Source organism: Papio anubis, chromosome 4 (genome assembly GCF_008728515.1).
Source record: "Papio anubis isolate 15944 chromosome 4, Panubis1.0, whole genome shotgun sequence".
Lineage (NCBI taxonomy): Eukaryota > Metazoa > Chordata > Mammalia > Primates > Cercopithecidae > Papio > Papio anubis.
Genome location: NC_044979.1, coordinates 14725639 through 14741055, shown reverse-complemented (window position 1 = coordinate 14741055; position 15417 = coordinate 14725639). Strand labels below are relative to the sequence as shown.

General features: G+C 39.6%; 1 protein-coding gene and 1 long non-coding RNA gene across 2 annotated transcripts in view; one reads left to right on the top strand and one right to left on the bottom strand.

The window, feature by feature from the left end:
• The first annotated feature begins 5848 nt into the window (after window positions 1-5848).
• Window positions 5849-7117, top strand: LOC101014729 (olfactory receptor 2F1). Its single transcript, XM_021936364.2, has one exon. The coding sequence runs from the start codon at window positions 5949-5951 to the stop codon at window positions 6900-6902; it is 954 nt and encodes a 317-aa protein (XP_021792056.2). The 5' UTR covers window positions 5849-5948; the 3' UTR covers window positions 6903-7117.
• Window positions 7118-12515: 5398 nt separating this feature from the next.
• The window catches only part of LOC110742917, a 38287-nt gene continuing 35385 nt past the window's right edge, over window positions 12516-15417 (bottom strand). The window contains exon 2 of the long non-coding RNA XR_002521215.2: window positions 12516-13641. This is a non-coding gene — a long non-coding RNA (uncharacterized LOC110742917). The remainder of the gene's footprint in view (window positions 13642-15417) is intronic.

Genomic DNA, 15417 nt, shown 5'->3' with positions numbered 1-15417 from the left:
AATGTAGGAAAGTAATTTTGCTTTCTGAAGGCTGGAGGCTTAAGTACATTTTTGTTGTATGTTTCTTCAATTCCAGACTTTAGTATTAGCAGAGAAAAAAAGAAGCGGTAAAAACTGAGGCTGGAGAAGAGAATGATTATTAACTAAAAAACAGAGATACCATGGATGAATTCTGCCTCATTTTTGGGGAAGATGCTGAGGTGAGAAGGCTAGATTAATAAAACACTTCATGAGCATGTAGTAGGGGTATATTACCTTTCCAGAAAATAAAAATTGCCAATTATTTTAAAGTCTGTCATCTCAATTATTCTCCTAAGAGCGTATATACTAAATGTTTTGACTTTCTTTTCTTTCTTTCTTCTTCTTCTAATTTTTTTAAAGACAGAGTCTCTCTCTGTTGCCCAGGCTGGAGAGCAGTAGCACAATCGTAGCTAACTTAACTTTGAGCTCCTGGACTCAAGCAATCTTCCAGCTTCAGCCTCCTGAGTGGCTAGGACTACAGGTATGTGCCACTAGGGCCAGTTAACTAAAAAACTTTTTCTTTTTTTTTTTTTTTTTTTTTGTAGAGATGGGGTCTCACTATGTTGCCCAGGCTGATTTTGAACACTTGGCCTCAAGCAATCCTCCAGCCTCAGTCTCTCACAGTGCTGGGATTACAAGCATGAACCACCATGCCCAGCCTGATTTTCTTTTCAACAGAAACAAAAATGAAATGTAAGATAATTAAATGAATTGTTCAAAGTTAAAAGGCTCTTAGAATGCAAACTGGGCCCGCAGTTGAGGTCTCCTGACTGTCATTCAGCATCTCTCAAATGAGCTTAGGGATTGCACTATGGAAACTTGCTAGAGTGAGGAAACTACACTGGAAAAGAATATTCTGAGATATGAGGGACAAGAGCTCTAGAGAAGGTGTAGCATAAACAGAATGAGACCATGATAAATTATGTCTCTAGGGTGAACTTCAGAATTGCACGTTTCAGAAACTAGGTCTCAGTAATTGGATTCAGATTATGTGAAAAGTCAGACAACCAAATCAAGACAGGAAGTAGATAACAAGACCCCAAAGAAGAAAAGCAAATTTTCTTCTCGGGATATAAAACCATCTTGGGGACACTGTCTACCCAGTGGCACTGGGCTTCTCCATTCCCCAGCGCTAGGATGATGAAAATACTCCTCTCCAGGATGGATGTATTTCGTGTATATCAAAACCAAGTGTTCAACAACAGGTCAGATGAATCTTTCGCTAAACAAAAATGCCATTTCCACTGAGAGCTCCACTGTGTAAAGGTAAGCTTCTTGTTTATTTAGACCAGCATGAAAGAGAAATAGCTGTTAAGTTGTGCGTCTTATCTTCATGTGCTCTGCGTCTGTGTTCAGAACTCTGCGTCAGCTGAGGTTGCAGAGAGCTCCAAAAGGAGGCCACATATGATGAAGACTCAAAAAAGTTTTACAAAAGATGATGTACAAACAAATTTTCCCAGGAGAAAACCTTTTGGTCTTTTACTCCCTAGCAGTGGGGCATCATATATGTAGTGATGTACAGCATCATCTCTATGACATGGGGAAGACTCACTATGCCTGACAATGTTTGCGATTGGATTCAAGCCTTATCCAAGATTGTATCCGACTCATCCTCTGTTTGAATTGACAAAGAGAGTGGAAAGGATTATAAAATGGGAATGATGAGGACAAAGGGAAATGTAGATGAAGATTAAGAGGAAGAAGAATGATAAGCAATAGAAGATATAAAGGAAGAGGATTTACTCATGGGGAGGAGGAGGGAAAAATAAAAGATGGTTCATTGGAAGAGTGGGACAAATCTAATTCTGTTGATAGAAATAAAGAGGACAGGGTGGAATTTCATTTGTGGATAGGGGAGTACAGGCATTTGTGAGACATTTAGGAAATGTTCATTCAGCTTTCGCAGAATGCATTTGGAGTTTTGGAGGGAAATCTAGAAGGTAAATGTGAAACTGAGAGTGAGCCATATAGAGCAGATATTATTATAGCTAGAAATAACAAGGCTTCCAAGAAAAACTTTAGAAGTAGAGTCCAACTTCTCTGAGCACAGAACCTTAGCAAATGCTCATAGAACGGAGCAGGAGCACTAAGAAGGTTAAGAATGCTCACAAGGCAAATCTATTGGAGGAAGACCAGGACAGAAGTGCACGACGGAGTTGCAACTTTGAAGGAACAAATAGGTAACATTGTTAAAAGCTGAGTGAAGAATGCAAATAGAATAAAATTCTCTGGAATTGCTGATGACAGGTTATCAGTAACCTTTAAGTTTTCAAATTCGGCCGGGCACGGTGGCTCATGCCTGTAATCCCAGCACTTTGGGAGGCTGAGGCAGGCAGATCACCTGGGGTCAGGGGAGACCAGCCTGACCAACATGGTAAAACCCCGTCTCTACGAAAAATACCAAAAATTAGCCAGGCGTAGTGGTGGGCTCCTGTAATCCCAGCTACTTGGGAGGCTGAGACAGGAGAATCGCTTGAACCTGGGAGATAGAGGTTGCGGTGAGCCGAGATTGCCCCACTGCACTCCAGCCTGGGAGACAGAGCGAAACTCCGTCTCAAAAAAAAAAAAAAAAAAAAAAAAAAAAAAAAAAAAAAAATCAAATTCTATAGATTAGTGAGGGTAGAAATTTCCACTGGCTAAGGGATGAATATCAGGAAATAAATCCAGAAAATGGATTCTAGATATTAGGGATGTGAAAATGAAGGGGGATTTAGAATGCTATCTATACACTAAAGCTTCCTAAATATTTTCTGTATATTTTCTTTTATAATGAAGGAGAAGGAGTTGCTTAGGAGCAAGAGGGACGTGAGGATGGTAGAGAGGAGAAGTAAATGGTTAAAGAAGATTCTGAAAGAGAGAGCGTGGAATCAAGACTAAGGATCATCAGTAAATAACGGACATCTGCCTGTTCCAGCACTCCTGTAGGAACTTTAGTCCTCCAACTCCTTTAATTTCACCCAGGACATTTCAGCTGGCCAATATTAGACACATTTCACACATGAAGAATATGAGGCTCAGAGATGCTAAGTATCTTGCTCCAAGTCTCAGGAAGCAGAACAGATGTGGGTCCACAACAGAAGCTGTTAGACTCTGAAGTTCACATTTTCTCTGAGATGAGACACTGTCACTCATTTGTAATGTGACAAGGACTATAGTGGAGAGACGTGTAGGGTGGCTGAGAGGAGCACAGTGAGTCACGGGCTCGCAGGGTCTCCTGTTGGGCAGAGGAGAAAATGATCTGGTGACAATCACTGTGTCTGTCTTTTTCCCCTCTGATGAGCAAACACTTCGAGAACAGGGAAGAGTGATCTTCACCCTGAAATCATCATCTAGCAAAGATGGCACTGCAAGATATTTGCCTAATTAGTGGAAAAAATGTCTACTTCTGGTGCACATCTTCTATTTATTCAACAAGGGTTGGCAGTTATTTTTAAGTAAAATATATACTTGAGGTTGTAGAATTTAATTAGAATGTCTTCTCTGAGGCAATCAGATGTATTCTCAGGCCGGTCAGGATTGAAGAAAAGCACCCTGAGGGGTGCTGGTGGGAGCATCAGGACAGAGCAGTAAAGGCGGAAGTGTTGGAGGCGGAAGAAACTTTTGAGGAGAACATTATGGGAGAGTTTAGAAAAAATAAATGTGACTCTGAACCATGAAGGAGACGAGCATTTCTGGAACTACATATTTTGTTTAATACTTTATCGACTTGCAGCATTGACAGTCTTTCTCTTGTAGCTAAGACATTCTAGTTTGCCCTGCTTCTGCCCTCAATGCCCCCTGCCTCCTTTCTCTCCTAGTTTCCCTTACTGTGTACACTGCAATAAAAGAAAAGTTAGTGAATAGGTGGACATGAAATAAGAAGGAGTCAGTTCTAAAACTTTTTCAAATGTAACCTGTTTCTGTTTAAGGTTCACAATTGATGATGTAGCACATTAGTTTTACTGAAAAAGCATTTGCAAAAGAAAACATCAGGGAATCTCCATTCCAAAACACATCTTCCCTGAAGACAGGGAGGAAGGGTCTTTAAACACCTGCTTTGGCTACATCCCTTGTGTCTAAAATGTCTAAGCATTCATCTTTTTGTTCGCTTTCTTTTAAACCCGCATTTAAAGGATAGATTCTTAACAGTAGCAAGTTGAAAAGAGAAAAATACAAAGAACAAGATGCCATCACAATGTCCTCCTTTATCCCACTAATGATTGAAGAAACCAAAGCCTATCAAAAAGGCCAGTGAATCCTCAAAGCATCCAAGCCTTCAGATCTATCAGAGGTTGCTATCAATTTATATTTGATTTTGTGGAGGGTATGTGACAGTAAACACATTTGCTACTTTACCCCAAGGCAGAAGTCATCTTACTGCGAACACCCATAGTACTATAGTAGTACTACCAATTAGTGTACACCAAGTACTTTCCTATAACCTATCTAAGTTTGACCTTAAATGTAACCATGAGTCATTTAATAGTAATCTGTCTTAGGTATGAAACTTGTCACTAAACAAAAATCACCTACCTGCTAGATAAAACCTAGGTTCTCTGATTCCAGGCTCTTTCCACAGGACCCTTGCCTCTTCCCAATGTTTTCTTTGGTAAATGATACATATATTTCATCAAGCTGAGTCTAGTCCATGTATTTGAGATACTTTCCAATTGTCTGTCTTTGCTGTTTATCATTTTTCAGACAATTGTCCATTACCATGCTTTTCTTGTACTGGAATCAAGGGAAGATGGTAAAAATGTAGAAATCCTAAAACTGTACTACATTATCTCCAGGCTTTAACTGACGTCCCTGAGACCAATCATGTCCTTATTTAGGGACTGGCCTGTCTCTCTGAAGCAGAGTAGATATAATGCAGTTGGAATCCAGGTTGTTAGCTTAGCTTCGTGAATAATCTAAAGACTGAGGCTAGCACTGGTGGGTCATATACATATGTATTCTTAAAAAGTTATTCATGATGGGCTTGTTTTTTTTTCTCGTAAATGTGTTTAAGTTCTTTGTGGATTCTGGATATTAGCCCTTTGTCAGATGGATAGATTGCAAAAATTTTCTCCCATTCTGTAGATTGCGTGTTCACTCTGATGCTAGTTTCTTTTGCTGTGCAGAAGTTCTTTAGTTTAATTAGATCCCATTTGTCAATTTTGGCTTTTGTTGCCATTGCTTTTGGTGTTTTAGTCATGAACTCTTTGCCCATGCCTATGTCCTGAATGGTATTGCCTAGGTTTTCTTCTAGAGTGTTTATGGTTTTAGGTCTAACATTTAAGTCTTTAATCCATCTTGAGTTAATTCCTCAAGGATCTAGAACCGGAAGTACCATTTGACCCAGCAATCCCATTACTGGGTATATACCCAAAGGATTAGAAATCATTCCACTATAAAGACACATGCACACATATGTTTATTGCAGCACTATTCACAATAGCAAAGACTTGGAACCAACCCAAATGCCCATCAATGATTTACTGGATAAAGAATATGTGGCACATATACACCATGGAATACTATTCAGCTATTAAAAAAAAATGAGTTCATGTTCTTTGCAGGGACATGGATAAAGCTGGAAACCATCATTCTCAGCAAACTAACACAGGAACAGAAAACCAAACACCACAAGTTCTCACTAATAAGTGGGAGTTGAACAATGAGAGCACATGGACACAGGGAAGGGAACATCACGCACCAGGGCCTGTCGAGGGGTGAGGGGCTAGGAGAGGGATAGCATTAGGAGAAATAGCTAATGTAGATGATGGGTTGATGGGTGCAGCAAACCACTATGGCACGTGTATACCTATGTAACAAACTTGAATTCTGCGCATGTATCCCAGAATTTAAAGTATAATAAAAAAAGAAAAAAGTTATTATTATGGTTACTCAACAGCTTCTGTTTTTTTCTGACTCTCTCCACAGATTAATAATCCTTGAATATTTTAATGGGAACAGATAACCAGACTTGGGCGAGTGACTTTATTCTCCTCGGCCTGTCCAGTGACTGGGACGCTCAGGTCTCCCTCTTTGTCCTATTCTTGGTCATGTACATGGTGACCATGCTGGGGAACTGTCTCATTGTCCTTCTGATCAGACTGGACAGCCGACTCCACACTCCCATGTATTTCTTTCTCACCAACCTCTCCCTTGTCGATGTCTCCTATGCCACAAGCATCGTCCCTCAGCTGCTGGCACATTTTCTTGCAGAACATAAAGCCATCTCGTTGCAGAGCTGTGCAGCCCAATTATTTTTCTCCCTGGCCTTGGGTGGGATTGAGTTTGTTCTCCTGGCAGTGATGGCCTATGACCGCTATGTGGCTGTGTGTGACCCCCTGCGATACTCAGCCATCATGCATGGAGCGCTATGTGCTAAGTTGGCCATCACATCCTGGGTCAGTGGATCCATTAACTCTCTCATGCATACCACCATCACCTTTCAGCTGCCCATGTGCACAAACAAGTTTATTGATCATATATTCTGTGAAATTCTAGCTGTGATCAGGCTGGCTTGTGTGGACACCTCCTCCAACGAGGTCACCATCATGGTGTCTAGCATTGTTCTTCTGATGACACCCTTATGTCTGGTTCTTTTGTCTTACATCCGGATCATCTCCACCATCTTAAAGATCCAGTCCAGAGAAGGAAGGAGGAAAGCCTTCCACACGTGTGCCTCTCACCTCACAGTGGTTGCCCTGTGCTATGGCATGGCCATTTTCACTTACATCCAGCCCCACTCCAGTCCCTCTGTCCTTCAGGAGAAGTTGATCTCTCTCTTTTATGCCATTTTGACACCAATGCTGAACCCTATGATTTACAGTCTAAGAAATAAAGAGGTGAAGGGGGCCTGGAAGAAACTATTATGGAAATTCTCTGGGTTAACATCAAAGCTGGCAACTTGACTCGTCAAGATGACTTAGAGAAAACAGCTTTGCCTCAGTGTTCTCCACCCAACTTAGATCTGACAGGCATAAACTACGTTGCCCGGGCAACCAGGAAGGAGATGACGTAGCATGTACTGTGGATGTTATGTAGGAGGCTGAATTGTTGAGTTGGGGAGTGAGATGTGGGGTATTTTTATGTCATAGCAGCATGGTAAGTGGAGTATGGCACTGCCCCCTTAGCCCTGCCACACTTGTTTAGTCTCCATTTCTTTGTCTTGATAGTAATTGGAAGAAACTGTTCCATATTATTGTACTGTTGGGTCTGTTACATTGTTTGTAATCATGGACCTATTCCTAGATCTTACACTGAATAACTGGTTATTTTTTCATATTTCAGAAAGGTTATATTTTTGGTCAAATGCATTTTCACAATTGAAAGTTTGCTCACAATAATATGTGATGTAAGTAGCCACATGCATTATATTTGTGATTCATGGAGAAACATCAATTAAAGATCTTGTTTCACTCTGATCACAATATAACCAAAGGTTGTTTGTACACAATGACAGTATTGGCCAAGGAAAAGCTGAGCCTCAGTAGCTGCGTGAACCACGGTGCCTGACCACTTTTCTTAGTTGAAACTCAGGCTGTCTGGATCTAGAGTCTACACTCAGAACCATTCTCCCACGCTGCTTCTAAAAATGTTACTATTACGAGCAGTAGGCAAATAGAGATCTTATAGGAGAATCTTTTACGTCCAGGGCTTCCTAAACCACCTACCCTTCAGAGATCTTTTACTTTCTTTGCAAAGTGGAACAGGACAAAGTGAGAAACACCTCCATGCAGCTATGGTGCTCTACAGTTAGTGACTCTTGTTTTCCAAAGAAGACAAATATAGCAGATGAGCTTACTGTAAAGAGTTTACCATTATTTATTTTTTTGAAAAATACATTCTTTTTATTTTGAATTCTATTCCTAAAAATAAAAACCTGTAACTGCAAAAATTGAAAAAAAAATTAAGAGCAAAATCAGCACATAGAGACATGGGTATCGACATTACTTTTATTATTGTTAATTTGGACAACATAACTTTGCATTTGAATAGCTTTAATTGCTAAAGTGCATTTTTGTCTGTCATCTCATTTCTTCTGTTTTATTAATTTACTGTAACAAGTGCCATAGCAAAGTACCATAGCGTAGGTGGCTCAAATAACAGAAAGGTATTTTCTCACTGCTCTAAAGGTTAGAAGTCTGCCATACAGGTGTTGGCAAGGTTGATTTCTTGTGAGGGCTCGCTCCTTGCCTTGTAGGTGTCATCCCTCTGTGTGTGTCTGCGTCGTAATCTCCTCCTCTTGTAAGGACACTTCTCGTGCTGGATCAGTGTCTATTCCAATAATCTCATTTTAGCTTAATTACCTCTTTAAAGACCTTATCTGCAAATACAGTCACATTCTGAGGTACTAGGGATTAGGACTTCAACACAAGTATGGGGAGGGGGACACATAATCCAGAAGGTATATTTATACTCAATAAACATTGTAGCCTTGTTTCTTTATCCTTTATGTAGTAAGATAGGGAGAGCTGGCATTATTATTCCCATTCCAAATATAAGGAAACCATTATCAGAAGATAACATGAAAGGCTACAAAACATTTAACCCGCTTGGTATTTTATGTACTTTAAAATTACTGATGCTTATTATACAACCAGAAATAGTCTTTAAAATAAATTTTTATCACACTCCAATTTACAGAGAAACAATTTGCTAAGGGCCATCACAAATACTAAATGCCAACTATTATTTAAGTACTATGTAAGTGCATAACTCTCTATGCCCATTCACTAAGTGCTAAGGGCTATCCAAGTACTCTGGCTAGAGATTAAGTGAAAGTCAAATCTGTGATAAATTTAAGAACCATAAGCAGACACACAAGGGGAAGGAGACAGTGTGGCTTTCAACAGTCTCTTACACTTTTTTGACATTTCTTAGTTTTTAAAATGAGTGGACATGTCCTATACTTCATGCATATGGAAATCAAAAAAAGGAGACAGTTACATTTCTTGATTTTTTAAACGAGTGGACATAATCCTATAGTTCATGCATATGGAAATCAAAAAAAAGGAGGCAGTCTGTGGAGTGATGACAATTTTGCTTTAAGATAAATTGTCATAAACTTATATAATGTAGATATGAAATAAGTGTAGACATCATCTGGCCTAACTTTCCATTGTCAGTAGAAGACTGAAAACGGGGCTCATATGATATCATAGGCTTCATTCCAACTAGAAAGAAACATCCCTTCCTTTAGAATAAAAGTTCCATGTCAGGGCATATCTATTGCCAAGTAAAACATAGGCTTACCTATATTGCCTGACTTACTACCTCAGAACACCACATTTTGTAACACACAATCACATACTTCCACTCCAAAGAATGTAAGACAGAAAAAATTCCTTGTAAAAATTCGATAGAACTTACCCATATAACTAGCTTTGTGGGAATACTTTTAATAAGTATTTCATTTCTCTAATGTTTCTGAGAATTTTTCGGGCTATTTTATATTCCATCAGCTTTTAATGAATTACATTTTACTAGGAATTTGTCTATTTTTAAGTTTTTAAATTTACTGACATAAATCTCTTCGTAACTTTGGTGATTATCTTTTGAATGTCTACTGAATTAGTACTTATATCCTTTTTATAACATTATTTGTCCTTTTTCTCTTTTCTTTCTTAAATCAAGTTTAATGGTGCATATTGTACACACAGTGAGATTCACCATTTTAAGTGTATGGTTCTCCGAGTTTTTGATGAAAGTTTATGACAACCACAAACAAAATATGTAATATTTCCAAAAGTCATTTTGTGACCCTTTGTGGTAATGCCATCCTTATTTATTTCCAAGTTACTTTTGTCACAGGAATGCAAAGTACTCTTCAAAAGTGTTAAGGTATGAAAGTCCAGGAAAGACTAGAATTGCTACAGAAGGAAGGAGACTGAAGAGAAATAACATGCAAATACGATGTGGGATCCTGGATAGCATCTTAAATTTTTTAAAAAGACAAAGACCAAAGAAATGAATGGGAAACTGATGAAATTAAATTAAGCATTGTAATTTAGCTAATAACAAAATCATATCAGTTGCAACAATGTTAGTTTCCTGTTCTTTGATTTGTATTATAGTTACATAAGATGAGAATATTAATGGACATTTTCTGTGCTATTTTTGAAAATTTTCTGTAATGCTAAAATTACTTCAAAGTAAAATCTTTTAAAAAATAAGCTAATGTAATTCACTATATTAAGAGCATACAGATTTTTTAAAATGCTCATCTCCATAGGTGATAAAAACATTTGACAAAATTCAATGTCTATTAATGATAAAAATTAAATAATCTAGAAATAGAAGGGAATTTCCTAAATACAAAAAAGACATCAACAAAATTCTATTAATTAACATCATTCTTAATGGTGAAAGATTAGATGATTCTCTCCTAGATTGGGAATAATCAAGGACGCTCACTCTCAGCAGGCCATTTCAATATTCTAGGTTCTAGTCACTGAAAAAAGGAAAGCAAAAGAAATGAAAGAATAAAGATCAGAAAAGAAAAAAAGTCAACCTATCTTTACTCACAGATGACATAATCATCTACATAGAAAATCTCAAAGAAGCCACAAAAAAGCCCTATCAAAACTAATAAGGAGCTGGGCACAGTGGCTCACACCTGTAATCCCAGCATTTTGGGAGGCTGAAGCAAGCAGATCACCTGAGGTCAGGAGTTTGAGACCAGCCTGGTTAAAATGACAAAACCTTGTCTCTACTAAAAAAATACAAAAAATTAGCTTGGTGTGGTGGTGGGCGCCTGGAATCCCGGCTACTTGGGAGGCTGAGGCAGGAGAATCGCTTGAACCCAGCAGGTACTCCAGCTTGGGCAACAAGAGCAAAACTCCGTTTCAAAAAAATAAAAAATTAAATTTAAAAAAAACCTAATAAGGGAATTTAACAATGGCAAAGGATACATGTCAGTAATAAATAATACACATTATTTTTAGCAATGAGCAAGTAGGAAATAAAATTAGATCAAAGTGTCATGTAAAAGAGCATAAAATCATGAAATAATACTTAAGGGAAAGCTAAATATGTGCAAGATTATACAGTGGAAACCATTTTTAAAATGAGGGACATTAAAGAAGAACTAAACAGATATTTATGTCATGTTCAAGGATTGAGAGATTCAATATTTTATTAAGATGGCAATCTCTCCAATTTGATCTGTAAATTCATTACAATCCTGGTCAAAATCTTATCAGGAGTTTTTCAAAAATTTGACAATGTGATCTTAACATTTATATGAAAACAAAAAGCTGAGGATGGACAAAATAGTTTTGGAATGTAGAACAAACTTGACACACTCACTGATTTTAAAACTTAGTCAATACAGTCAATATACTGCAGTAGTCAATACAGTGAAATATTTCTTCAGAGGTAAACATACGGATTAATGGAATAGACAAGAGTCCAAAACTAGATGAAATTCACCAATTCAGTCCATTGATTTTTGATAAAGATGCCAAGGTAATTCAAAGGAGAAAAGATAATCTTTTCTACCATGGTGCTTGAAAAATTAGACACCCATATAAAGAAAGAAAAAGGGAAGGAAGGAAGGAAGGAAGGAAAGAGAAAGGAAGGGGGAAAGGGGAGAAAAGGAAAGAAAGGAAAGGAGGAAGGAAGGAAGCAAACAATCAAGAAAGGAAGGAAGGAAGGATTTTTTTTTTTTTTTTTTATACACTACATAGGAAAACTAACTCTTAGTGGATTAGAAGATTAATGTAAAAGTAAAATCATAAAACTTCTAGAAGAAAGCATGGGAAAAAACTTAGCAATCTGGGGTTAGGCAACGATAAATTGGACTTCTTTAACTTGTAAACTATACATTTGATAACATTTAAAAACTCAAACCATTTAATAGCAAAAAAACCACAATTTTAAAAATGGGCAAAGAACTTTGATTTTCTTTGTTTTACTGTTTTGTTTTATTAATTCGGCTTTAATCTTTACTATTTTTTTCATTGATTTATGACCTTAATTTTGCTTACGATGCTTTTGTCTGCTGGCTCTGCATTTTTGTAGCACTTGTATAACTAAATAGGTCTTTATTTCTCTTTCATTTTTGAAATATATATTCTCTGGGCATAGAATTCTAGATTGGCACTTTTTTCATCTTTCAGTTCTTCTGTAAGTCTTATCTGTGTTCCTCTGTATGCAATGTGCCTTTTTTCCTTGTGGCTCCTTTCGTAATTTTTGCTTCATTACTTATTTTCAACATTTTAGGAATATAGCACTTTGTTATGTTTTTATTTTTTTATGCCACAGTTTTGTTGAGCTACTTAAATGTGCAGGTTCACTGTTATTATCATATTTGAAATTGTGGGGCTTTTAATTGTTGATTATGTTTCCCTCACACCTCATCCCTCCCTTTTCCCTCTAGGACTCACAACTTATTGAAGCACATTCAACTTTTTCACTCTTTTATAACTGTCTGTTTCATTTTGGATAGTTTCTATTGCTATATCAGCAAATTCTCCTATCTTTTCTTTTGCAGTGTCGAATCTGCTGTTACTTCTATCCACTGCCTTTTTTTTTTTTAATCTTAGATATTGTGTTTTTCATCACCTAGTAGTTTGAATTGGGTGTGTTAATGATGGCAGCAGCAGCCTGTCTGGAGCGGCCACGGCCATGACGCCGGCTGCAGTGGCTGCAGTGACGGACATGCGGCTGGGGCTGCAGCTCCGTGGAGTTGGCGGGAGCCAGGAACAGGCAGAAGCCCCACCCCCTTCCAAGTTGGAGGGGCAGCAACCCCACCCTCAGGAGTGCAGCTGCAGCCACCCAGCGGCGGCAGCGGACCTGGGCATCTCCGCACTCTCGGGGGCCCAGGAAGCCCCCAGTCCCCCACAGGATAGAGAGTGCCTGCTCCCACTGCCTGGACTCTCCGCGTTCTCAGTGACTGGTACCCTTTCCAATTTTGGAGCAAAGCTGTAGCTGAGCCCCGGCTCTGTCACGACCCGGCCAGGTGTGCGTGTCCTCAGGGCAGCGCTGACACACCAGTCCCCTGCCACCTCGGCTTAACATGCATGGGAGGAAGGCCAAGAGGGGGCTAAGGGTGGCTCAGCGTGGGCCTGCAGGCACCCCTCAGCATGAACAGCCTGGGTGCCATGGGCACCGTGGACAGCAGTTTCATGGCAGCAGGAGGCGGACTGGCTCCTGGGCGGAAAAGGATGGGTCCCCAGTGAAACCTCATCTTCAGGCCAGGGACAGCCTGAAACCTGGGGTCCAAGCTGCCAGTTCTGCAGACCGGAATGAGAACTTACGGTGCTTTTCTCATGCCACCCCATGGCTGCCCATGGACCAATCAGCATGCACTTCCTTCCCTCTGAAGCTCATAAAACCCCCTGGACTCAGCCAAACTTGAGTAAATGTAGGGATAACCTGCCTGTGGAGAAAAGCTACCCATTGTGGATCTTCTCTCAGCTGAGAACTGAGCAGATGTCAGGGACTACCTGCCTGCAGGGAAGAGCTACCCACTGTGGGACAATTTGCCTGTGGAGAGGAGCTACCCACTGTGAGTCTCCTCTGAGCTGTTCTGTTGTTCAGTCAAGCACCTCTTTGCCTGGCTCACGCTCCACTTGTCCGCATACTTCATTCTTCCTCGACACAGGACGAGAACTTGGGACCTGCCGAATGGCAGGACTGGAGAAGCTGTAACACAAACAGGGCTAAAACACATCCTTTTCTCACCATGTTGTGAGCAATGAGAAGGAGGGAAGAGAGGCAAAAAGAGCTGTGACCCTTCGCGGATCCCAGACCTAGGAGCTCCCTGAGCCAAGGCTGTAACACCCTCTTGGGGGCTCCATGGTTCCTGGCGTCTCCCAGTTTCCAGGTGCCACCGTGTTGCCCAGTGCCAGCTGTGGAAGCTGCTTGCAGTACACCTGCTCCAGCTGCAGCCTGACAGAGAACTGGCACCAATGTCAGCATCTGGAGCTGCCCACCCTGCCATAGCTGACTTGCCTGGGTGTGCATAGAGGCCAGACCCAAGCTTGCTCACTCACACACACCTCACTGCTCTATGCCTGGCTCACCCTTGGCAGGCATGGGATCCAGGCCGGTAGTGAAAACTGAACTCAGCCTGCCAGTCTGAGCGGGTGGACCAAGACCAGCGAGCCTGAGCAAAACTTGGGCAAAGGTGCCACCGGCCACAGCTGGCAAAGTGACACCCCAAGGATCCTGTGATATTAATATCTTGGGTTTTTTTCTCCTCATTATGTGTAGGCTTTCCTGTACCAACTTAAATGTGAAATTTATTTATAATGGATATTTTAATGTACTTGTCTTCTAATTATATCATCTGTTATTTCTGTATATGTTTTTATTGATTGATTTTTCTCTTTATTGTGGCTTGTTTTGGTTCCATCTCCTTATGTTGTGTCCTGGGAACTTTTTTTCTGCTACTTTGCATGACTGGACTTCTTTTTATTGGATTGTAAGTATTGTGAGTTTCATGTTTTTTGGTGCCGAGTACTTTTGTTTTCCTTTAAATATTTTTCTCTTTTCTCTGGGAGGCACTTAAACTGCTTGGAATTAGGTCACGTATCGAGTCTTGCTTTTAAGGGGTGTTAGGTTGGGTCCAGCCAAGTGTTAAGTGTAGGGTCAATTTGCACTGCTCCTGAGGCTATGCCTTTCTAAGGATTCTACTCAATGTCTTGTGTGTTTGAGGTCTTTCCATCCTCACTGGAGAGCACGTGAACTATTCCGAGCCTTGTGTTAGCTTTAAAGATTAGTCTTTTTACTTCGGTCTGATGGTTATTTCCTTGGCCTAGGAAGGTTCCTCATATTTATGCAAAGATCAGGTCAGCAAAAGATTGAAGGATAACCATCTTCAGATATTGAAAGTTTTCCCTCATTTTAGCTCTCCTCTTTGTCACTCTTCTCCAAACTATAAATTTTGTCTTCTCAACTCAGGATGACCATAGGCTCCATTTGAGTTCCCTCTCTTTGTGCTGTGGCCTGGTAACTCTCTCCGGGAAATAAGCAACGGTACTTATGACTCACCTCATTTATTTTCCTTCTCTGGGATAGTACTGTTTTGCCCTGCCTTTTGTCCAATGTCTGAAAACCTTTGCTTCATATATTCTGGTCAGTTTTCTAGTTCTGTAGGTCAGATGAATACCATCCCAGCTATTCTATCATGGCCAGAAGGTGAATTCACAATCGCTTCTGATATTGTTTTATTTAATGCAAAGATCGTGCTTAATTGTTTTAATAATTATAATAATTTATCTGTAGATTTTTTTAGGTTATTTATATAGAAAATTATATAATCTGAAAATAAAATAACAATATTATTTTTTTCTCCCCAATCCTGATATTATTATATTTTTTCCCTGTGTTCTTCTACTGGTTAGGACTATCAGTATAATGTTAAAAAAGATGGGTTGATATAGGTTGGCTCTGTGTCTCCACCCAAATCTCATGTTA